This window comes from Drosophila nasuta, chromosome 3 (assembly GCF_023558535.2).
Source record: "Drosophila nasuta strain 15112-1781.00 chromosome 3, ASM2355853v1, whole genome shotgun sequence".
NCBI lineage: Eukaryota > Metazoa > Arthropoda > Insecta > Diptera > Drosophilidae > Drosophila > Drosophila nasuta.
Window position 1 is genome coordinate 18458216 of NC_083457.1, and position 26156 is coordinate 18484371.

Genomic DNA, 26156 nt, shown 5'->3' on the forward strand with positions numbered 1-26156 from the left:
ACAAGTGGGATCTGGTATTTTAAGATATTTGGTTGTATTCTTCAGCTGAAAATAGTATATTCTGATTGCCAACTTTCGGTCACTCTGTATTACATTTATTTACAATTATTCGGTTCTACTTGACATCTCGTTTTGCTTCAAATAAACTGAGTTGTTATACGAGACTTTAACTTGATGTTTTAATATTCAAGTTCAGAGTTATTTGAGAGCTCGTTGTGAAAAGATCCATTGTGAATTCTACAACTAAAAGTGCTGTGTTAAAACTACAAAAATTTGATCAACAATTTATAGCTTCAGCTCAACTCGATTTGTCTAAAAAAACACTTCCGATGTAAGTTACGGCAAACAACTTCAATTTAATATCATTTAAATGTATTAATTGTTAAGAGTAGTTATGCACAAGCAAACTGAATAGTTTTTCATTTAACATTTATACAATTTGTACGCAGCAATTCAAATCGAAAGATATTGGTTTACGTGAACTAGTTCTTCAAACAACGTGCTTTGTTGTGGATTTTACTATAAAGTAAGTTGCTTTTATTATATATATGCATGTTCGTAACGGATTGTCTCGGTTAGGAATACAACATGTTAGTTGTAATCTTAACAAATGCATAGTTCTGTTAAATATCTATTTAAAATATAATTTTGCAGTTGAATCAAAAAATTGTTTCATCGAACTAGTTCAGCACGTGAACTATAAAAAGGAGGCGAATTACTTGAATTATTTTGCAGAAGGTCGGTATGGTATGTTAGTATGCTCGTTTATTTAAATGCTCGTTATTTGTTATAAAAAATGATCTAAATCTTTTAGGAAGCCGCAGGAGGATCCGAAGTGAAAACTCGTAGCAGGAAAGTCTTAATGCCTTAATGCGTTTGAATACTACAATATTTACACAAGACACAGAAACACAAGTAGTTAAAAATGCCTCGTAGATACACCACAAAGTTACAGCTCCAGAAGCTGAATGAAACTGTTATCGCACGTAAGCGACAACAACAGAATGCCCAAAACGAGAACGCCGAGAGCTCGGAGGACGCTTCCTCCGATGGCGAAGAAAATAGATCACTGGAAGAGTCACGCAAAACAGATCCAACGCGTCGCATAATGGAAATGTCGCGACACGACACACATCCAGCGCTCAATGAAGGATTAGGCAATAACCAAGTGTTGAACATGTTTCCGAATGCAGCGTTTACGGTGCCATTGCCACTTTATGTGGCCGATCGCACCACGCCCATTGTGGATCCGTGTTTGCAACGTCCCTACGTCCACGACGATTGGATGCGTCAATTGAGTGTGTACAAGACAAAGTATCTAAGTCAAACCCAGAAGCAAAAGCAACGTGAACGCAAACATCAGGCTAATATCTACAATACGTATTTGTTTGAGGTGGCGGAACACATTGCCACACAGGAGAATACGCATTTCCGTGATAGCTACGATTACTATTACACTGGTGGCAATCTCAATATTATGTCCTATGCCGCTGCAGGAGATGAGCCAAGGACGCTGGCATTACATGTGACGGGCGAGAAGCTGCAGCAGTTGCATGTCTCACAGCTGGGTGAGGAGGCGGAACTGTTGCAGTCGCTGCATAGCGAGACGATGCCGGCGACGTCCAGCGAGCTGTTTGAGCTGATGCCAGTGAAGAGTTTTCGTGTGAATCACGGCAACATGTTTCTGGCGCGTCAACTCAACGACATTGCGATCTACGAGCTGCGCAAGTTGCCGGACGTTGACGATGACTCTGATGATGACGAAGATTCGCCCAGTTACGAGTTCAATTGTCAGTGCAAATACAACACCGAAGATGGACCGTTTATTGGCGTGGCGCAGGGCATCAATAGACCAAATGTGTTGGCCATCGCCTGCCAGGATCGCACCATACGATTCATGGACATGGAGTCGCAACAGGACATCTCAAGGCATACGGTGTCCATTTTTAAGGGGGCCAGCACATGGGCCCAGCTGCGTGCCTGGAGGGAGAATTGTTTCTTGTATGCTTGCCAATCGGCGGTCATCAATGTGGATATGCGATGTGCCGACAAGGAAATCAATCCGCTGTTTGCCAGCAGCGTCTATTCGAAGCGTTGCGAAACCTTCTCGTGTTTGGCGGGCAGCGTTAATCCCCATCTGTTGTATGTGGCCAGCAATCATAAGTTGCACGCCATCGATATGCGTTGTTTGGGCAAAAAGATTGCGGATCGTGCAGTCGTAACGTGGACACATCAAATGTGCTATCCGCCCACGTTTATGGACACAATTGCCCAGGATGGCAGCGAATATGTGGCCATGTCGAATGCGGTGCCAGGAGATCAACGAATCTGCGAACTGAGCAACGCGCTCGCTCAGAACGTAACCGAGATGAGTTCACAAACATTTGCCTATGCGCCGCCCCAGCTGGAGGAGGCACTAATCGATGCCCAGCTCAATGGCTGTAGCGTCAGCATCTATGCGGACTTGGGCCAACGCCTACGAAGCGCAACAACGGGCGTGAAGTTCCATCGCTTGGAGAAGGCCAGCGATGGTGCGTTTGCCCAGCTGCTTACGGCCAACAGTGTGGGCGATGTCTTCTGTCAGCGGGTGACGCAACGCGATGAGCTGGAGATGCAGCAGGAACAACGCACGGGTTCGCACACGAATGAAGCAATCTTATACTATGCGGACTTGGTGAAGGAGCATGTGAGTCGAAAGCTGCGCTGCACTGATGTGCAGTCCATGGTCGCGTTGCGTGACATCATGAAGTCGGAACGTGATGTGGAGGAGGATAAACCCATGCCCTTTGAGGACATAGAAATTGATTATGGCTTTGAGGAAGTGTCGACTGAGGGCGAGTCGGGCGATGATGATTCCAACAATGATGAGGAACAGCAGATCAAGGCCAAGAAGCCAAGGACACCGCCGCAACCCGCGCCGCCACCTCCTCCGCCAGAGGAACCCAAGGTGCCCAAAAAGAAGGCCGTTAATCGTGGACCTTGGCAAAAGTCGGCGCATTATCTCAGTCAATTTGAGGATGTGATAAGTACTCGACTGCTGAGTATATGGGATATTGATGAATTCGATCTGACACGCGATGTCAACATCGATATGATTGACGAGAAGCTGAAGCGCCACAAAGATGAGACACAAGAGGTTGAAGATCCCACTGCAAGTTGGCTGCAGACGGCACCTAAGCCCGAGGAGTTGTCCGAGTTTTTCGATGAGGAAAAGACAGTTTTGGTGCCGGGCACAAGTTTGCGCACACATTACGATGCTGTCTATGCGGATTATGTGGAAGTGTCCAATGAAACAACGGACATTGAGGCATTGCTGGCGACCACAAAGCCCGAAGAAAACGCTTCGTTCAATGAGACTGTCAATTTTAACAAGCGACCGCATTCTACATTACGTCCGGGAGAATTTACGATAATTGAATCGCAACCAAATCCTAGGCCAAAGCGGCAAAAAAACTAAATACACTATGGGCTTTTAGAATTAGAAGTAGAAGTAGATTACTAAAATTAAGACACACGATTAATAACACAATAAACGAATTGAAATTGTACTTAGAATATTGCATTTATGTGCTTACAGGACTTCGAAAACGACTCAACGCCAGCGTCTGCCCAATTTTACCAAAGAGGAAGAGAAAGTTCTTATTGCGTTGGCCAGCAAATATGAGAATGAGATCCATTGCCAAGGATCCAATCAGAAGACTTGGCGGCTCAAGAAACTAGCATGGCAAAAGATTGCCACTGAATTCACCAAGTGAGCTTCTATTTTCTTCGGGGCGGGAAGTTGTCTTCAAAATCTTTGCATGCTTTTAATTCTTGAATTCCCTTTAGCATTACGAATATTGACCGCATGGCTGTCAAATTGCGGGCTAAATATGAATCATTGCGCAAGACAGGAAAAGTTGTGAAATCTGATAAAATGGAGTCGACAAATAATACAATTCCAATTAAACATGAAACTATAGAGCCCGAAGTTTCTATAGAGGACTCTATCGAGGATAGTTCGGCACTTTCTCAAAGTGTTTTGCAAGTTACCCTTGAGGATCCCAGGTCTGCATTGAAATATGAACATAAGCCAGAAGTTTCAGATGTAAAAACCTCCTCGAATGTTAATGAAACTGAAACTGAACTCGAACCCAAACCCAAACCTGATCGCGATAACCATCACGATCCCGAACCATTCATTCCTATACCGATTTCTATTCCCAAGTCATCAGATACGTGCAAGAACTGTGAGGTAAGTTATCATCAATATCGCAAAGCGTTGGAGTTATCTCTAGATTTCAGGGTACTGTTCAGTTTCTAAAAAACACTACTAAGCGGAAAGGATGACAACGAAAATGGTGACATTTCCAATATGGTAAACGATAATCATAAGGGTTCTATAAAAACCGATTTCTTTAGCGACTCCTCTCTATTTCGCAGCCTTTAGAAGTCAGTGCTTATAGGAATAGGGAACGTCGTGCTGAAGAGAAGCATTTGGCTGAGATAACGAATCTGCAGGTGCAGCGTCAGGTTTTGGAATGGGATCTTAAAATCAAGGAGCAGATTTACAATATGAATAATAGTATGAATAATAATAATATCAATCAAAGTACTATTTATAACATGTCTAACATGTCTAATTTAAGTAAAGAGTAAAATAATTGAATATTGTTTTATTAATTCAAATCTCCATTTACAATAAAAATTAAATATATTTTCAGAACAGGGATAGTAACAATTATTAAAATATATAAAATAAAGAACAGTTATTTCACAGTTTTATTAAATAACAGTTACCGAATATGTTTTACCATCTAACTAGTTGTTAGTACAAAGGATATTATACTTCTTAAGAATAAAAGTGAGTAAAATAATTCAACAAAAATAAATAAATATTGGAAATAATAGCATTCATTAGTCGTCCAATTTTGATGAGATGAACATGGCTTAGAATAATATAACACAGAACCACAAACAACAATTAAGACAGCTATAGTCAAGTGTGCTTGATTGTGAGATACCCTCTATCCATTGTGAATAAATGCAAAACAGTGCAGTATTAATTTTAAAATGTACCAACAAAAAAAAAAGATATACCAAAGGTTGTATTTGGTATATTGATATTGTGCAACATTCGAAATATACCATATAGTGCAGAATATACCAGATTGTCAGCCAAATCAACTGAGACCCGTAGTAAGTATACGTTTTTGAGCATACAAGAGTATTCTAAAAATAATTAATATTCAGAAATCAGAAAAACGATAGTTAATATTTTATGCACTAAAAATTACGCTTAGTATTCAATTTTTTCAATTTGCGAGGACAAAAATTTGAAACAAACAACAAGTGCTTTGGAAAAAAAGTTTTTCTATCTCTTATAGTCTTTGAGATCTATGTATGTAGGTGTTTATCGAACATGTCTGTATACAAAGTCTCGGCTGTTAACCCTCATCAATAATACTATATATGTTATGTTTGGATACTTTATAGCATCGGAAATGCCTCCTTATGCCTGTTTTATAAATTTCCTGGAGGCAGAAAGTTATAAGACGCTTCTATCCTAGACCTTGTAATATTTTTTTTGTATATTTTAGCTTTTAAGTCTTATGTTTAATTTAAATTTAGTACTCTTAGATTCTCTATAACCTTTGTATATCATTATCAAGTTTATAAGTGTGTGTATCTATGATTAACAAGATATCTAAGAATACTCTTTTTTTTAATATATAATTTGTTGGACAATAGTTTAATATACATATGAAATCTTTTTTAACGGTATGCTCACCATTTTGATTGGCCATTGCGCTGATTGGTCAATTGGGGTTTCGTCTGGACATCCCCATCCAGGTCGGGCTCATAGGCAGGATTCTCGATACCCTCAATGCGTTCGACCACAAATTTGTGATCTCGACGCTTCAACGCGTATCCATGTGGACGATTTTGTATTTCTTGCAGCATTATTTTCGGGTTAGAGAGATTATAATCCGTAAAATCCGTAGACAACCGACGCGTAAAGATTTGAATTGCAACTGAATCTAATTAATTGGAGCTCACATATCTAATTGATTTGCATTAGCGATCGCATTCATTGGGGCGTAAAATGACCCCAAGGGTAATACGTATTCTATTTAATTTATTTCTCTTTGTGTTTATTTTTTTTTGTAAATTCGAGGGTGCGTCGCTTAAACAATTATCTCGTAAGTATAGCAAAGTATAAACAAATAAGCTATGTACGAAAACATTTTAAATACGCTTATTTACGAATAACATTTATATTGAATTTCTATTACTATAAAAAATAAACAATTGATGCTACAGACTCCGCCCACAAAGAGGTCAAGCGCATGCGCGCTTTTGAGGCGTGACTTTTTCTCCTTGAGCTTAGCAACATTTCAGTGTTGCTGGCAACATGTGGCATACAGCATCCTGGTGGCTCAATCACAGCACAGTTAACAGTTAACATTGTAGCAACGCACAAGCAGGTTGTGTGCTTCCATCTCACTTCTCATTTCAAACGTTATCATTTTTGTTTCCAATTTAGAAGAACTACTAAACAATATTTCCAATTAGTTAAATAGCACAAAATGTAAGTTAGAAAGAGTAAAACTATTTATTTGCATCATATTAGCATTTGCTTTAACAACAATTAAAGTTTATTTTCTCATAGCGTCAAACATTCATTTTTAACGTGCGCCCAACATAACCTTCATTGTTAAACCGCTCCCGTGCTGCGTGAGTAACTTTGATTACGTGGACAAGTGTTTGCCTACGCGCTGCTCTCTCGCTCGCTCTCCCGTGATCTCTTAACGTTTGTGAGCTGCGTGTGTGTGTGTGTGAGTGTGCTGCGCGTGTGCTTGTGTGCTGCTCGCTGTCTAGTAAACGCCGACGCCGCCGTTAATTCCATCAGTTGTCTTGCGCACTTCGATCGTAGCAGTTGTAATCGCACGTTCGCTCTTCGCTCGCCGTGTTTACTATATCCCCGTGTGATCGATTCAGTGGAATACAAAAAAAAAAAGAAAACAAAAGGTATAAACATACAACATACGTAAAGAGTAGAGAGTAGCTAATAAACACATCAAAATGCAACTGTTTAAACATTTTGGAGGTGCTATAGCGGAAATGGATACCAAAATGAAAGCGTGTACTTTGACTATTTGACTGGCGTGTCGTATTCATTCATATTCACATCGTGTTTTACACATCAGCGAATGCGCTACAGCAGCAACGAAGAGAGCACAAATAGTTGGGGGACGACGACGTTCCACAAAGCAAAAGCAAAACTTAACTGAACGAAACGACAAACGTGAACGTGAACGAATTTTGTACTCTCTTTCTCTCTCACTCTCTCGCTTGCTTTATCTCCCGGCCGGTCTCAGCCGCAGCTGCAGCAGCAGCGACATTTGCCTTTTCTTTGACTTGCTTTAGCTTGTCGTGTGGAGCTAATCACAATATTGTTTGCCGCTTTTGTATAATTGTGTGTAGTGGGAAATCTTATGACGTGTACCTTACGACGAACCAAGCTCCTCTTCCTTCTTCTTTTGATCTCTTGCTGCTTTAGTTGGAAAGTTTTCATTTCATTAACGTTTACCTGCAAATTATCATCATCGAAATGTTGTCGTCATTGTGATGGGCCAAAGTCGTGGTCGAGTTCGTACTAAATATAACGGTACTGGGGGCAGTTCAATGAACCAGGCTTCAGAAAAAAAATCAGCTCTCGAATTCAAACAAACACAAAAAGAGACGACGACGCACAAGAGCAAAGCAACAAAAACAAGGTGGCAACCACGCAACTGGTTTTGCTGTGGACGCCCCAAAAAAAGAAGCAACAACACATACAACAAAAAAAAAAAAAAAAAACGTGAAAGAAAAGCTAAAGATTCAATGCGCTTGTAGATCACAAACTACATGATTCCCCGTGATCTTGTGAAATTGAAGAAATGCATAAACATCATTTAACGAACTTGAAAAATATTGCTGTATTTAATTAATGAATCTATTTAAAAAAAAATGGCACGCAATCTGCAATTTTTCGACTCTTTGAGAGATTTCTTAATTTAATATTACAAAATTAAGTTTATTTACTATTTGGAATTTATAAAATTAATAGTAATATTTAATTACAAATTTGCGATTTTCGACTGTTTAAAAATTTCTTAATTTCAATATTACAAAATATTTTTGTTTTTGCTATTTCGAAGCTATTTTAATTTCTAAATTAATAGCAATATTTAATTACCAATTTGTATAATCTTCTGCGATTTTCGACTCTTTAAAGATTTCTTAATTTCAATATTACAAAATTAGTTTTTTTTGCTATTTTGAAGCTTTTTTAATTTAAAAATTAATAACAATATTTTATTACCAAATTTAATATTACAAAATTAGTTTATTGCCATTTTGAATAGCAAGTTTCTCCCCCTTATAAAGAAAAAATGAAATTAGCTTACAGTTTCCCATGTAAGTTGCATAACGCGTGACAATATCATGTAACTCGACTAATAGGGTATCCGAAGAGCAGTAGTTAAATGCCCGCATAAAAAAAAGGGTGAACGATAATGAAGAAGCTGCAGCCGCAAAAGATCCGAAATGTTAATGATGTTTTCACGTAATTGTGCCGTTACCAATTGTAAGGTGTCATCAGCCTCTCCTCGCTCCCTCTGATCGTCCCCACAGCGTCTATCATTAGTGAAAGTTTTTTTTTTTTTTGTTTGTTATTGTTGTTGCCTTAGTCATTTGTTCATATTTGAGCTTATTTATTGCAAATCATTTTCATGGAACGCTTTCTTCCCCAGCGCATAAATCTTTCAAATGGCCCATTGAAAATGACCAAGATGTCCAATTCCCCAGCTTTCATTTGCAATTCACAAAAAAAGCGAACAAAAAAAAAAAAACGCCTACACTAGAAAAAGTCCCCCTCGGTTTTTGTGAAACAATTAACGTGAAGAGTTTTCGAAAGAGACGCAGAGCCAATGATGGTCATCGTCACCTTTTGCGTTTTGCGGACATTACGCATACGCACCATAACACGGCAGTGCTTGCACACACTCACACACACATACACACACTTACACGTAGTGAGCTGCAATAATTTGCAATTTTGGCATTGCATAATCCTCTGCAGATGGATAAAACCTGAAATGAATTGTAGATTTGCATAATGACCAATTTTTCACTCTTTACTCGTCTTTTTCTTGTTTTATTTTTGTAACTCAATTTTGCCGTTTTATTAGTTAAACTCTTGCACCTCTTTTGTAATTGGCTTTCAGTTAATAACTTTGTCGGCTTGTGTAACCTTTAATTGTAAAGAGTTATTCCAAGTTGTCAAGAGAAAGCTTAAAGTTTAAGCGTTTAAGTTCATTAGAAGCTTTCTAATTTCAATGAGCTTTGCTTAATAAAATTATTCAAATAATTGAATTATTAAATTTAGATAATTTTAAAACGATTATTCATATTTTTTTTTAATTACAATTAATAATAATCAAGCGATTAACTTTAAGCGTTTATTTTAATAACTTCATTTCGAATTTTCTTTTTTGCAGCCATGTTGAAGTCAATTCTCGTTTTCTCCTGCCTTCTGGTGGCCTTCAGCGGCGTTCACTGCGACGATCTGAAAGTGGATGTGATCAGCACTCCCGAGATTTGTGATCAGAAAACCAAGAATGGCGATTCACTCACCATGCACTACACGGGCACCCTTCAAGCCGATGGCAAGAAATTCGATTCGAGGTAAGTTTGAAACGCGTTAAATGGGAAAGTGCTGTGCACATTAAAGCTGAAAATTGACTGACCCGATATACATATATATAGAGGGTCATATTTGCATATTGCACACATTCACACACACACACACTCACGTGTTCAATGGGGATTAAACATGTGTCGCATAGGCCTCGACGGCGGCTCATTGTCGTAAATTAGACGCCAGCTGATAAGCGATCTCAATTGTTGGCCAGCATTTTCCATGGTTCTCTTTTTTGGGGACTGTTGGCAGGCAGTGCAACGCAACAATGTCCACATCAATTGTTGCAGTTGCAGCTGTTGTCACACAGCTGCTTCAGCTTCCTCATCAATATTAAATATTATGCATTTGATAGACAGTTGTGAAAATATTTGCAGATAACATCCATTCACACTCTTTCACGCTCTCCCGTGAGAGAGTATTTCTTTTTACGATTCTGCTTTGTGCGATATCCTTAAAGGTCTCTCATGTGCATTTCATTGCCATGAGACATCTTTAACCCTTTGAGGACCGACTTGATTTTCGAGTTTGTATTAAAAACAATGTGAAAATATATATTATATAATTCCAATGCAGAGAATGGGTAGCTAACCCATTAAACTATATAAAATTTTCACACATTTCTGGTTACGACATCTTTAACCCTTCGAGCACCGAATTAAATTGCGGTGACTTACAATTTTTTAAGTTCGTATTAAAAAAGAAAGAAAGCTATATTTGAGTGTGCTCGACTGTGAGATACTTATTTCCAATACAATCATAATCTACAAATATACCGAAAATACACCGAAAACTTATAAAATATACTGATATTTTTGGTTTATCGACATTGCACTATATTCAAAATATACCATAGAGTACAAAATATACCAGAAATATCAGCTAAAGTAAATAAGTCTTTTTTTGGCATACAAAAGTATAATACCAATTCAGAGAACTAAATAAATTATAGTTAGATAAAAGTCTCACATATTTGTGTTCTCGACATCTTTAACCCTTTGAGGATCGGAATTAAGTTATGGAGATTTAGACAAGGAAACATATGACTTCACAAAAAAAGAGAGAACAAAGAAAATTTAAAGCATATTAAACAATTTAATTGCAAGTTGGTTTTTTTTATTCAAACGGGTTAAAGGTAGCTTCAGATTAAACAAGCAGCAACCCACTTGTATTAATACGTATTGCATAGCTCTTTAAAAGCTGCTTATTTTAATAAAAGCACTTCACTCCTTCAGCCATCGACCAGCTTCAAACGAAAGCTAATTAAAGCAAAGCCCCTTCACAAAATATTAAATACCACGCTTGTCACACACACACACACACACACAGCATACGCACAGTTTCCCTTAACTGAGAGTTGCTATAATAAGAATATAATCAATTCAAATGGTGTGGCAATCGCTTCATTATCAATTTCGCTCTTATCGCATGGAACGACTAAAAACCAACAATAAACAAAAGTGACATCTAAATACATATTCATACTACAATCTATGTACATAGTTGTATGCATATGTGGACATCGTTGTCCGAGATAAGCACAAAGCATAGTTCAGCAAAGGCCTCGCAACATCCAGCCACAGAGAGAAATTGAAATCAAATGGTCTTCTAATATGATTTATAAACACGTTGCAAATGGTAAATTGGTGACATCATTTCAGTCTCTCTTTCTTGCACGTTTCTTCATAAACTTTTGATGACAAATTTGTTTTTAGCAATTGATTTCGAAATTGAAAAAAACAAAATCAATTTAGTTATGACCTTGCAAAGAAGTGCTTGGCGGTTAGTTATACTGAGTTGTAAAGAATGGATTAAAACTTAACTTAACTTACTCTTAATTACTACAGTCGACTATGAGATACCCGATACCCATTTTTAATAACACTATATTCTAAAAATATACCGCAAAAATTCTAAAATTTACCAAAGACAAAACACTTAAATATACCAAAGGTATATTGATATAGTTCTTCACTTAAAATATATACCAGATTGTCTGATACTGCAATTGGAGAATTTTAAATATTTCTATATATATGTAGTTAATTTCTTTTTCTCGTAAACATTGATTTAGTTAGAATTCCTTTATTTTCAAAATATACCAAAGAGTACAAAATATACCATATTTTCTAGTACAATAATTGAAATAGTCCTGTCAATTTCAAATATTTTTGTATATAGAAAATTTCTTTTTCTTATAAATATATAGATGTATATACTCTGCGATCTATAAATTGATTTTTAATATAAAAGATTTCTGATTGCTATTTATTATTTGTATTTTTGAAAAGATTAAAAGCTTAAGTATGTATGCATTTAAAGTTTGAATTCCTAATTTTTTATTTTTTAGTCTTACTTTAACATTTTTAGGGGACAATTAAAGTATATTTCCGAATGCATTTAAAGTTGGGATACTTGATTCGTCACCTTCTGATTTCGTTAGCTAACTTAATACCTATTGCAAATATTTTGCTACTTACACAAAAATTTAGTTGTACCTGTTCGTGCCACGTCTTTCATATCAAGTTAGTTGTTATCGTACTAGTTTAGTGCAATATATTTTTTATTTGCTTTATGCCTAATATTATTTATGTTGATTGCTTAACCAGGGTCAACAGCAAATTGAGTCTTTTGTGCCAGGAAATCGTTTTTATAATAGGATTTTAGCACATATGCTAAATAAAGCACTCTCTCACACACTTGCGTCTACGTTTACCTGGCTAAAACACACACAGACACACACAAAGTACAACATGGTCACAAATTATCTGAAAGTTTGTGCTGAAAGTTTGCAATTGCTGTTTAATTTAGCGTGCTGCCAACATTGGGCCAAACTTTAACCTGCATCCTTCTGCTCTCCTCTCTCTCTCCCTTGCTCTTGACTCGCAATTCTAACTCAATCAGTGCGTCAGAGGACAAGCCTCAAAGATGTCCTTCTTTTCCAACCACTTGTTGATTGTGACTGCCATGAAGTTGTTGCTTAATGTCCCCATTCTCTTGATGCTCGGTGGCTTAAATGCCTGGCCGCACTTAACCCAAGCGACGGGCACTTTGCCCCCTCTGCTTGCTACAAGTGCAGCGAAGGATGCTTTGTCAGGACGACAACCAACGAACCAAAGAACCAACCAAACAGTCAGACAGACAGGCAGCCTCTCCACAGCTTGTGTATGCAAAAATCTTTTAGCAAAAATTCGCTGCCTTAAGCGTTGACTCCTTTGGTTTTGGCTTTGGCTTTGCTTTATTTTTGTGTACGCCGGAAATTAGCTACCTGAGTGCTAAGATACACTTGCCGATTTTTTTTCATCTTCTTCTGTTATCCTCCTTGATAATTAAGCTGTTGAAAGGCTTAAGTGCAGAGCGAATAAGAAGCGAAAAAGGGGTCGCTTTGTGCATTTGACAGTCTTTAAATGACAGCTCAATTGCCTATTGAAGTGCCATTGGCAGGCGGCTGATGATTGCCTTCTCTTTTTCTGGTCCTTGGATAAACACAACATTCTGCAATGAAAGTGAATGTCATGGATTCGAACACAATCTGCAAGGAATTGGCGACTAAAGTTTGCTCTTTGGGACTTAAATGGCTTAAAGAGTTTTGCCAATTTTCACATGTTGATAATTTCATACGATTTGAATATTCCACACTTTATACCAATCCAAACAATATAATTTGGTATGTTTTGACCTCTATAGTATATTTTGAATGCAGTACTATATCAATATACCAAATATAGCAGTTGATATATTTATTAGTATTTTTGCTCAATATCAATTCGGTATATTTTAAAATGAATACCGCACTGTTTTGATTTTATCGGGTATTTCACAGTCAAGCACACTTGTTAATATTATAAAGAGAATAAGAATGTTATATTATGTTTGAATATTAATTTTTGTAGTCTCTTATATTTCGTTCGAAAATGTTGAAACAAGTTTTTAAAAATTTTTTAATTTATAATTTAAAATACATCTTCATAAAAAATTAAAAAACTATCAACTTTAATATATTTTAAATGTTATTTTATAATATTATACATAAAAATAAAAATGTTGTTAATTTTAAGATAATTATGCTCTGAAATATCATTATTTAAATAGTATTAGTATTTGAAAACTGTTTTATCTCACTAAACGTTTTTTTAGCTATTATTTCAATAAAAACAATTTTCCACGATTAAAACAGAATATAACAAAAAGTTTAGTCAGCAAATCATTTGAAGACTGTCTTAGCAAAAACAATTCTTTATTTAAAGTCTATGAAACTACAACTGAAAAATTAAAGACTGTTTTCGCTTATAATTTATGCGAGATCTTCATCTAAAATTTATATTAAGAAACTATCAATTTTCGTAATTAAATTAGAGAGAAAAAGTAATATAATGAAGTTAGCAATGTTTAATTAGAGATTGTTACTATAAAAAAGAAAAGAAGACCGTCCTAAGCACACACACCAGACCAGTGTAATGATTGAGTTGGTATTCAATTAGTTTTGGTTATTCGATTCAAAATAATCGTAGCGTGCAGTTTGTTGCCCTATTGCATACGTGCCTCGCTGAGCATTAAAAGGATTACAAGAACTGAAGTCCTTGGCCAGCAAATTTTTGAAGTGCGCGCTCTTCAAGTGCAGCCACAATTAAAACGGCCCAAAGACTCTTCTGTCTGTCTTTCCATTGCTCCTGTTGCTGCCTCTGGCTGCTCAATAAGTTATTCAATAATGAGCGCGGAGCGAGTCCTGTCACGTGCCTTGCTCCTTTTATTTTCATTGTTGTGGCTTGACATTCAGCCTGACAGAAAAGAGTCCAGGAGTTACATTCGTCGTCCACCTGTCATTGCCACATCTGCTTCGTCCGCCTCGTCACGTGCGCCCACACTTTGTCAGTTTGTTGCTCCAACTCCGATTCCAACTCAGACTCCATTTCCAACGACATCTAGTACTCCTATTCCTCTTTCAACCGTTGCTGCTCCTTTGACCCGTAGACCTTCATTTGGCTGTTATAAATAATGCAGACGTTCCGCTATATTCTAATCAGTCTGACGCGTAACATGAGCAGCTCCTCTTTCGCCTTATGATATATGCCTCGTTATATGTGGCAGCGTTGAGCATACTTGCCACTTCCACATGCCGCACACACCTCGGGAGACTGTTGTCATTGTGCACGAAAAATTAATTTGTTAGCTTTTGCTGTAGCAAAAAATTTGATACCTCTTCTTAAAGTTTCGGAAACTTTAGAGTCTAAAGTTAACTAACTTGAAACTTGGCATTCGTGTTAATGATAAAAATAATATTTAAAGTTCAAAGTAAATAGTTATATAAAAAAAAAAAATACATTTAATGATGTCTAGACTTTCAGCATCAACATTGCATTTGAAGGTTGTAGGTTTTAATTTGTTTTAAATATTAGAGAATGCCAAGCTAAGATAAGTTAAAAGAGGAAACCTTTTGAACTCTTGAAGAATAAAAATCGCTTAACGACATCAAAATTGTTTTTTTTTACACTTTCTTGTCTATACAAAACTTAATTGAGAACAAAAATTGTAATTCAATAATAATAATAGTCTTTATTGTCTAAAGTAGAGAAACCGAAATAATTGAATTTAAAAGATGTTAATTTTATTATCGTTTTAAACTGTTCTTAAATATATTGAACAAAATCTTAATAAATGATAGCTAAAGCTGAAGCAAAGACAAAAATTGCTGTTTAATTCATAAGTTGCCATCTTGACTTGTCTTAGAATTTATTACGCATACGCAGTGTTGCATTAAAACAAACTAAAAGAGCAACTAAAATAATTTAAATGCAAGGTTTACATATGTGTAGTGTTCACATTTCAAAGTTATAACATTATTTAATTTCTGATATTTTGTTTTCCATGCATTAATTAAAAACAAAATAATACCAACTCTGAAAAATGATTTCATTTAATAATAATTGGATTCTCCAGTGCTTAAAACAAATCTCCTGCTCAATGATAAGCAAAAAAGCGGCAACTATGCAATTGCTGGCTAGTTCATGAGTTGTAGTCAAGGTTTCTTTGAATTTATTACGCATACGCCGTGTGGCAACTGAAGTGGCGCGAGAGGCGCAACTTCAAGTTTGGAGCATTGCATCGCATCTTGCAGACCATTAAAATTGCAATTTGCAGCAAAAACTGGCAAAGGGTACAACGGAAGCATGGCACAGCAACTACTTGCAGCATGTTGCATGAACAAATTTTTTGACAACCTGGCAGACAGTCCGCCAGGCATTCCAGCCAGCTTGCCAGCCAGTTAGTTAGCTTGCCTTGCCTTGCCTTGCCTGCCACGCCCCTCCTCTCAATCTTTCATAGTCATATCTTGCAAGTCTTTTCGTCGTTGGCATCGCATGATTTGTGTGTGGCACCAACGCTGACTGCGTCAAGTGCAATTTAATGTCCAAAAGCGGAGCGCGTAAGCACAACAAAAAAAAAAAAAAACCAAATGAAAAAAACAAAGACGAGAAAAAAGGAAAACATAACACGATATGCGGCTGCAAAGTGAAAGTTTTCGGCGCTCAGCCATTAGCCAAGTCAGACAACCTTGACTGTCACCAATTTGTTTTTTGTCTTTTGTGTAGTTTTTTGCAGTCACAATTAGTGCAAGCAAAACGTAAAAGGGGAAGATGCGATGGCCATGATAAAACACGGTTGATTCTGCAACAAAAAAAAAACAGAAAGAAAAAAACTGAAAAGATGCGTTGTGCAGAGGGCGTCAAGTGGTCAGGCTTGAGTGGAGACCATCTACTCATCATCTCTGCCTTGGCACAATTTTGCAGAGAGAGGAAACATTTATGAGTGCTTAATCATCAGATCAGTCGAGAGCAGCTATTTAACAGTCGCATCTTCATCTGTGTAACTTGCAACCAACAGGCATTAAATCTTTAGCTCATTACCATATGAAGCAATCAGCCACAAGCTGCGTACAGTGGGTTAGATTAGTTTTCTAGCTGCTTGCATTTAGATACTTTACAGCATTTTTTTCTAAATATTATGTAATGCAAATCAAATTGAACTATTTAAATACGTTTAACTTCGCTTTCCGTTCAATGAAGTTTTGCATTATTTTAATTTTAAGGCAATTTGTTACAGCCACGAAAAAATGAGAGCTCTATCATAGCAAGCTTAGTTTCAAGGCTACACTCACGATTTCTGGGATATATAATCATAACTGCATTCTTTATAATTTGCAATCTGATAAAAATTGTAAACGTTATTTAGGAAATAATTTTTGTATGGCAAAATATTGGTCCTTAGTTGCTTTGGCTGACAATCTGGTATATTTTATATTGTTGGGGTATTTTTAATGTAGCCCCATATCAACATAACAAATTAAGTATTTGGTATATTTTAGTATTTTCCGGTATATTTTTTGAATATTTGTAGAATATGATTTATTGACTGTAGCTTTCTTTTATTTTGTAATATATTTTTAATATAAAATATAGTAATCAAAATACCAATTAAAATTTTCTATCGAATTAGGCCACAGAAAAATTAATGATTAGAACACACATTAGAAGATTATTAATAATAATATTCAATAAATCAATATTCTTCAAATATACCAAAAAATACTAAAATATAACTAAGAATATATTTGATATATTGATATACTACATTCAAAATATACCATAGAGTAAAAAATATACCATTTTGTCGGTTAATATTATTCAGTTAACTTTTGTTTCAAAGTTTAATAAAGTAGTAGAGACTAATTTATTAGAAACCCGATTGTATTATCGATAAACAATGTAGGCAATACGAATACAAATGTTTATCCACTGTACAAAGACGTTTGCTCAAACAAATAGCTAGAGAAAAGAGCGGCACTTGAATTTCTTTTAAAAAAATTGCAAAATTCTCGCCAGTTGCTGTGCACATTCGTAGATTCGTTTAAATAATTAATGTGCTTGCTGCAAAATGCTCTTGAAATGTTTTACCAAAAGGCTGGCTGCAACAATTCTTCTTGCAAGCGGCACGTGATGCTGCCGCACAGCAGTCGCATAAATTTGTGGCACAAAACTTCACCAGCTGCGAATTGTTCGCACATTGACCAGGCAGCTAGACAGAAGGGGGATAGCAGAGATTGAAGGGTGATGAAGTCAAAAGTGTTGCCAAAAAAAGAGAAAAAAAAGAAAGAACTGACAACTGCGCCTTGGTGCACGTTAATCGCCGGAGTCTTTGTAAGCAACTTGTCGCTTCGGGTCCGTTGAGGTTTTTGCGGTTTTTGAAGAGGACGCATATTTGATTTTATAACTTCGGACAACGACGCACATAAAACGAGGTCATCCTCCCCCCAAAACATATTCTGCTGGCAAAAAGGATTCAATTTGATTGGATTGAAAGTCGTGTGTAGTGTGGTATGATTTACCAAATATAGAGAGAGGAGGAGGATAAGGCATCGAGTGGGTTTGGGTTGTAAATCGGATTGGGAATCACGTAATGGGCAACGGGTATAACGGATGTTTTTCCTCCTTTTTTTTTGTACGCCCATTGCGCTGCATTTTAAATGCGTCGAATGCATAAAAATTCCATTGGCATTGCCTGCTGCCAACTCAACTCTGCAGCAGTTGAATGAAATCGAAACTTATTAAATATTTAGCGATGGCTTGGCTCTTGCCTCTTTGCCTCTTGGCTCCACACACACACGAAAAATGAGTTTACATTTGTTGTTTGACTTTATGATAATGCGTCGAACAACGTTGTGCATAAAAGCCAAGGAAAAAAAAAACGAAATTCACGCAAAAACCGCCCACAAAATCGCCAGCAAATCGCCAACTTTACCATCGCTCGTGTTGTCTTTCGCTGTTCGTCGTTTGTTGCACAAGCTCAACGCAATTTTGATCGCTTGTTTGTCCAGCTTAAAACACCTGTGCCACCAACAGCATGTTGTTGCCACATTCAACAGATCCCCAACTGGCCCCAATCCACCAGACCGACGAATGTTCGCGTAAAATCGTTGGACAGCTGACCTTTTGTTTGCTTGTTGCATCATCAAAGTTTAATGTTCGGGGACAATGACGACGGATACGGACATGAAAATGGACATTTATACTCGGTTGTTGAAAGTCTGAAAACAATCAACAATCAACACACTTAAACGATTTTATTAATTTATTCAACGCATTGCGCGCTCAGGTTAAATGTTCCTTAAAGCCCTTTAATTGCTGCTTAATGGCACGTGAAAGGCTTCAGCGTCAAAAGTTGCATAATAATTGAGTTATATTCCTCAAATTGAGTTTGTTGGTGTACGATATATAATAGAGTAAAAGCTGAGTCAAAAATTATCTCTAAGATTCTGAATGATTTGCTAAAGAAGTTCAAGAATTTCAAGTACAACTCTGTAAAATTGTAAAAGTTATTTAAGAAATATTTTAGTGTGACAAGAAACGTTTACTGCAATCAAGTCTTAGATGTTCTGGCTAATAATCTGGTATATTTTGTACTCTATGGTATATTATGAATGTAGTACTGTAAAAATATACCAAATATACTGTGATACATTTTGAATGTAGTACTGTATCATATCTTCGGTATATTTTAGTATAATTTTAACGCAATACGACATTAATATAAAAGTATTTGGTATATTTTCAGTATTTTTGTGGTATATTTTTGGTAATTGGTTGCGGGTATCTCATAGACAAGCACTCTTAACTGAGGTTTAAGAAATTCATTCAAAACTTGTAAGAAGATAATACAAGTTACAAAATATTTGTAGTTTTAGAATAACTCCTGCAAATTATCTTAATTTCGAGCTAGATTTTATTTTTAAAATTAAAAAACAAGTTATAAAATATTTCTTGTTTTTGAATTCGTATCTAAGAAATATTTTTATGAGTTCGCTTTCATTTTTAGAATAAACAAAGCTTAAACGATTCTGATTTTACACAAGTTAGATTTATTTATTTATTTCTACGAGTTCGATTTAATTTTTAAAATAAAGTTCAAAACTTTCCAAAATTGTAATACTAGTTACAAAATATATTTATCTCCTGAATAAGTATTATATACCTGCCTTCTCAAGTGCCACCTTTTTATGGAAATGAAAATTTATCTATGGCTTTGTTTGGCGTCATACTTATTGCCCTAAATCGCATAAATTAGCCAAATACATTGCGGGCTTCGAGGAAATCCTCCAATCACCTGTGCGTGCTGGGAACTCGCAGTGCTTGGAGAAAAAGCAAAGATATCAAATGGACTGCCAGACAGACAGACAGACATATGTGAATAGCTATAAAATTTTCACATATTACTAGAAATTCATGGAAAATAATGCAATAAAAATTCACAGCCAACAGTCGAGACGCGACTGGGGCTATGACTGTGTCTTAAAGGCCATAATCCCCAGCAAACACAAAAAAAAAACATTTACATTCACATACTTGTATTGTGAAGTGCCCTCGACTCCCTGCTTGACATTTGTTTTCCTTTGGATACCCTCTCTTAAAGTTTAGTAAAATGGTCACGAAGATGTAAATAGACATGATTTTATGAAGTTCTTTGGTATTGAAATATTTATAGGTAAAAATAATTAAGATTGTTGACTTTTGTGTGTTTTGTTAAGAAATATTTAGACTTCATAAGAAAAGAAAACTTATATAACATGGAAGACAACTCATTAGAAAACAATTTATCAAAAATTAAAGACAACTATAAAAACTTTAGACTGTGTGTTCTTGTTGTGTAATATTTGTACTTCCAAAAATAAGAAAACTTATTAACCATGGAAGTCAACTTCCATAGTTCTTCATATGAAATACTTATTATATTCATAAAAAAAAAACAAATTTTATAAAAATTGTATACAAATACAGATATTACTGGTCTTATTTAGATAAATTTTCACTTAAAACTGAAATATATCTTAATAATTATAATTATTTCTATTAAATATGAATACGTTACAAGTGAACGGGAATTTATATTACAAAAAGTAAGAAAACTCATAAATTTGATCTCAAATAAAAAGTAAACTAAAGTAAATAGGCTTATAGACTAAAAAAGTTATACTTAAAATTTAAAAGCATTAATTTGTGAATGCAAAATGAAAATGTGAAGCCACTAAAAAATGTCTTAGTGAAATTTTGTTTAAAAAAAGATTAGTTCATATAAATTTAGTAAATAGAGTATTTCGTCAAAAGTTGAAAGCAAAAAAAAGTGTCAATGAAATTTTGTTTAAAAAAAAAGACTTCATATAAATTTCGAAAATAGAGTATTTCGTCAGAGCTCAGTTGTTTCGATTTTCTTTTTTTTTTGCAAGCAGACAAATATTGTAGGGTTTTTTATTTCATCAAGAGATTTGCAGCACTTGAGCAGAGAAAGCCACAACGACGATGGCGATGGCGATGAGGACGACGACACTTTGGTTACGCTCCAACTCCTTGGTGCACTTGAGGTAGCACTTTTTCGGTTGGCTGGATTATTTGGCGGGCAAAACAGCAATCCGCATGCCATCATCATGAGCCGGCAAAACTTGTGACACGCAAAAACACAGCAGCAAACGAAACATGTAAAAAATGTAAAAAACTGTTCTGCAAAATGCCCAAGAGATCTACATAAAATATTTAACAGACGCCGCCGCGGCAGAGCTAAACAAGCGTTACTTAGAGGGGTAGGCTGCTACAAAGGGGGGAGGGAAGAAGAACAACTCAATGGCGGAACTTTTGTCAGCCCCAAAAGGCGCTTCCATGTGGGTGTCCTGCTGCTGTTTGTCTTGTTAATCATTTGTTTTGCTTGTTGCAATAATCTCTGAGGCGTCGCGGCCTCTGCTTCGTCGTTGGCTCATTAAAAAATGATCGTCATCAGGGGAGGGCTGAGGTGAATAGAAGTTTCAACAACATTGGAGTCTCGAAAAGTTTTCCAAACAACAGCAACAGCAACAACTTGCAAGTTTCTTAGTCATGCCCAAGTGACACATTTCCAATTGCAAATTTCTTCGGAAAAATCTTTGGGGAATCCCCCAAGCAAAGGACAAAATAAATACATTTATTATTGACTTACAAGCAATCAAAGCTCAACTTCCTAGACTACAACGTGATTCAAAAATAGATATTTTCTTTAGCTCTCTAGTATTAATACTATTTAAACATTTAAACAAATAATCAGTTCAACGTTTTAACCTTGTAAATAATTTTGAACTTTGTTTACAACCAGCAGTTAAAGAAAGTAATTGCATACAAAGATTAGAACTGGTTTAAAAATAGTTTAAATACTTGTCAAGTCAACAAGCAAAATTTATAAAAATACATATTTCTATAATTTGCAGTGAAAACACAAACTGAGACAATTGAAAACAATTAGTAAAGGTTATTTTTATAGCTTTGGATAAGCACTATATTTTTAAAGATAAGATTGATTTTAGAAACTTTCAAAAATCATTCTAAGCTCTAGTTAATGTGTTAATCAAGAACACAAGAGATTCATCATTGTTCAAAATAAAAAAATGTTTTGTTATAAGTTTTTCTCTCGACTGAGAATGCATATATGCAATCCAAATTTAAGGAAAGCACATTTTTTAATATTTTAGAAAGTTCATTAATTTGAAATTCAATAAGTTAGAGAGTGAATAAAAGCAAAACAGTCCAGTATTAATTTTAAAAATATGAAAAATTAATATACCGCAAGACACTGAATATACCAATGGCTATATTTATTTAATTCATTCAAATTATACCATAGAGTGCAAAATATATAGCAAATTGTCACCCAAAGCAACTAAGACCCACAGTAATTAGGCGTTTTTGCCCATACAAACGTATTCTTCAAATAACTTCTACAATTGTTATCGATCGCAACCAAATTAAACTCATTAAAGTGCAAAAGTTGTTATATAAAAGCTTTTCAATTCAAAAATATACTTTTGAAATACCAAAATGTGTCATTTCTTAAAATTCTTTTAAAAGTAAGAAAGTGCTCATCGGAAAATGAAAAAGAAAATCTTTCATATGAAAGCAGCAAGACTCTGTCAAAATTTCATATCTCTTTAAGAACTTTTTATAATATTTGAGCTTAGCACTTGATTTTAAAAACAATCTGTTTCCTAAGTGTCATTTTTATCGCAGACTTTATGTTTCCTCACAATAGAAAACTCTCCAGCAGCAAGTTCTTATGATTTCTCCCTTATTTTCCTATCTATCACAAGCAAACAAATTCTTATGATTTCTCCCTTCTTTCCCCATCTATCACTCAGTTGCGTTTTTAATGTTCCAATTTGAAGCTCATTCATGTGGGTTAACGCACTCGTAAAGCTTATAATAATCATCAAATGATGTGCCTACTTTTCATTGCAACTGTGCCACATCATACATCATATTCAAGCCGCAACAACTCGCAACTCGACGGGGTTTCATGCATACCTGAACAGCTGTTTATGGCCAAGTTGGGGGCAGGAGTTGGATCACATCCACTCTCCCTTCTGAACCCATTCCTCCAAGGGGGGAAGCACATATGTCATCTCTATATTGGCGCGTAACAAATTAAAGTAATTCGCTTAACTTAAGCATCGCCGGGAACAAGGCCATCAAACAAATAATTTCGCGAACTTTTTTTTTTTACAGTCCGCCCCTTTTACATGTTACATCGAAAAAAGAAAAAACTCATCCCTCAGGTCTCAGACAACTCCTCGTTTCATTTTTAAGCAGACATAAAAAATGATGTATTGTTTTAAAATGTTTTTGTTTATTTTTTTCTCTCTCCGTTGTTGTTGTGGCTTGTCTCTTGATTATGTGCAAAGTGCAGCGCCAGTTGACGTTTATTCTCTGCGTGTGTGTGTGTGTGATAAATGTGTTGCTGGTGTGTAAAAGTGTGTGTGTGTGTGTGCGCATTCTGCACTTGAAACTTTGCGACTAACAAGCGTCGAACAATTTGCCACCAATTCGCAACTTCTAACTCATGCAATTTTTTTGTTCTATTTTTGCAGCTTCGACCGCGACCAGCCCTTCACATTCCAATTGGGTGCCGGACAGGTGAGTTAATGGTCCAGATGGACATTTCCAAAAGCCTAAAGTGATAAAAGAGCATTTAAAGCAATGTATCATTAAAAATACAATATTATTCATAAATCAAGTTCATTGTTCTCTTAAAAAATTTCCAAATATTTGAACTTTTTAAAGAATTTTATATGAAATACTTAGTATATTTTAATTTTGTATACCCGCTACCCATAGGGTAGAATGGTATTATAACTTTGTGCCTGCAGGAAATGTATGTATGCAAAAGCCTGCAAAAGGCACTTGTCCATGTCCGTCTGTCTGTCTGTCCGTCCGTATAAACACTTAGGTCTCAGAGACGTACAATAATGATAACAATACACTATTTATTATTCCTAAAAATTTACAATCAGATTAAAGTTTTTAAAATTTATTTATTTTTAAGAATATGATTATTTTAATATAAAAAAAACTTTAAAAATACCTCCTATTTTAAATACAAAAAGAAAACATTTGTGTTATTTTATTTTTATTTTAAAATTTGTATTAAAACTATTAGAAATAAAATTATTGTTGAATAACTTAACAAAGAAAATATTAATTTACAGTGTTTCCTTATTTTCTTGTGAAAAAATAGAAAGTTTTTTACTTAAACTGATTAATAATTAAATTATAAGAAAAGAATTGTAATGAAACATAATGCAACGAATACAGAATACAAACTTTTAAGAGGAAAATGCTATTTATAAAACAAAAACCCAATGAAATTAAATGTTGTATATATTTTCAATGGAACCTTAATAATTGAAGATAATATGTTACTATAATATCAGAGAATAGCCCATAATGTTAATTACGTTTTGTCTGGCTGAAGATCAATATTAATTTAAATTAATTATTTGATAAATATGAACGATGCTTTAAGATTTTCATTATATGAAGTTTAAAGACTGAACTGACTGATATATTAATATTTTATGCAATTTTTATCACAGGTCATCAAAGGCTGGGACCAAGGTCTGCTGAACATGTGCGTGGGTAAGTTGAACATAGTTTCAAAGATGCTTTAATTAAAATCTAACCAATATTCATTCCCCTGAATAGGTGAGAAGCGTAAACTGACCATTCCACCACAGTTGGGCTATGGCGATCAGGGTGCTGGCAATGTGATTCCCCCCAAGGCAACGCTCGTCTTCGAGGTGGAACTGATCAACATTGGCAATGCGCCAGCTACCACAAATGTGTTCAAGGAGATCGATGAGAACGCTGACAAGCAGCTGAGCCGCGAAGAGGTAATCGTCTATGTATGGATCGCACTTTTATCATTATATGTATTCCCTCTACACTCTCTATATGTGATATATCCGTGGGTCTCGGTTTGTAGTACTAACACCAAAAACAATTCTTCATTAATCATTTCCATTTAATTGAGCTCTACTTAAACTTTTACTACTTCTTTTCTTTAATTTGTATATCTCTATAGGTCAGTGAGTATCTGAAGAAGCAGATGACTGCTGTTGAGGGTCAGGATTCGGATGAGCTTAAGAATATGCTGCAGGAGAACGACAAGCTAGTCGAGGAGATCTTCCAGCATGAGGACAAGGACAAGAACGGTTTCATCTCGCACGACGAGTTCTCCGGTCCAAAACACGACGAGCTGTAATTGCTTGGGGGCTAGGACAAGTGCTTAAGTTATATTTATCTATAACTATCTTATGTATAAATACAATAAACAATAACAACAACAACAGTAACAAGCAACATCAACAACAACAACATCGACAGACAAATAATATCAGCAACAAAAAAACATATTCCAAAATCGAGTGGACTGAGATTAGCTTTCAATATCATTCATATTTGTATATATGCTCTCTCGTACATCAATACATACCATATATATATATCAAGTATCTATCAACTATATGCAGACACACTCCATATATATATAGTAGTATATGTCCACAAAAAAAAAGAAATGTTAACTCTTCCATTTCCACAATTGAAATCGGTTCTGTCTCGCTCAATAAAATTCCCTTCTAGGCGTAGTTAAAATTGTGTGTGACGAAGGGTAGAATATGTGTTATATCTTTTTTATATACATTTATAGGTTGTTATAATCAAGTTTGTAACTTATTTGTGTTGTGTCTGCCAACTGAAACATTTTTTGTCAAATTTGTGAACAAGTGTGCAACAGTAAAATGAATAAACAATTATCACAATAATTTAATAAATGACAAATGTGTTGTTTTTTTTTCTGATGAAAATTAGGGGAGAAATGTATTAGAAAGAGAAAATCCTGCTATAATCTAATGTAGTTAAATAATATTTATAGTTGAGCTCTTAAGAATACCTAAATAGGAAGAAATTTAAAGAAATAATAATTGGGGAGAGAAATGTATTAGAAACAGAAAATACTGTTATAATCCGAAGGAGTAAAATCGAATTTATAGTTTCGCTCTGAAGAACTCGACACCTAAATAGGCAAGAAA

The 26156-nt window shown here is 35.4% G+C and overlaps 2 protein-coding genes across 7 annotated transcripts; both read left to right on the forward strand.

Annotated features, from left to right (window-relative positions):
• Positions 1 to 93: 93 nt before the first annotated feature.
• On the forward strand, positions 94 to 3544 carry LOC132791423 (uncharacterized). Of its 5 annotated transcripts, none has more exons than XM_060800325.1 (4): positions 94 to 331; positions 393 to 526; positions 655 to 747; positions 815 to 3544. In XM_060800325.1, exon 4 carries the CDS (start codon positions 926 to 928, stop codon positions 3455 to 3457), a length of 2532 nt encoding a protein of 843 aa, XP_060656308.1. In that variant the 5' UTR covers positions 94 to 331; positions 393 to 526; positions 655 to 747; positions 815 to 925; the 3' UTR covers positions 3458 to 3544. The 5 variants fall into 5 exon arrangements, with proteins under 5 accessions (XP_060656308.1, XP_060656309.1, XP_060656307.1 ...); XM_060800326.1 differs by having other exon boundaries at positions 416 to 526; XM_060800324.1 differs by having other exon boundaries at positions 450 to 526.
• A 3319-nt stretch (positions 3545 to 6863) lies between these two features.
• Positions 6864 to 25898, forward strand: LOC132791425 (uncharacterized). Of its 2 annotated transcripts, none has more exons than XM_060800330.1 (6): positions 6864 to 7011; positions 9525 to 9711; positions 23655 to 23700; positions 24660 to 24702; positions 24769 to 24968; positions 25148 to 25898. In XM_060800330.1, the coding sequence occupies exons 2-6, from the start codon at positions 9527 to 9529 to the stop codon at positions 25325 to 25327; spliced, it is 654 nt and encodes a 217-aa protein (XP_060656313.1). In that variant the 5' UTR covers positions 6864 to 7011; positions 9525 to 9526; the 3' UTR covers positions 25328 to 25898. The 2 variants fall into 2 exon arrangements, with proteins under 2 accessions (XP_060656313.1, XP_060656314.1); XM_060800331.1 differs by having other exon boundaries at positions 6865 to 7011; positions 24769 to 24956.
• The last annotated feature ends 258 nt before the right edge of the window (positions 25899 to 26156 follow it).

Bases quoted from the DNA above. Each gene is read 5' to 3' on its own strand.
- LOC132791423 (XM_060800327.1), top strand. From the start codon at position 926: ATGCCTCGTAGATACACCACAAAGTTACAGCTCCAGAAGCTGAATGAA.
- LOC132791425 (XM_060800330.1), top strand. From the start codon at position 9,527: ATGTTGAAGTCAATTCTCGTTTTCTCCTGCCTTCTGGTGGCCTTCAGC. The intron at 24,703-24,768 runs GTAAGTTGAACA...TCCCCTGAATAG, and splicing joins TCTGCTGAACATGTGCGTGG to GTGAGAAGCGTAAACTGACC. The intron at 24,969-25,147 runs GTATGGATCGCA...ATATCTCTATAG, and splicing joins GCGAAGAGGTAATCGTCTAT to GTCAGTGAGTATCTGAAGAA.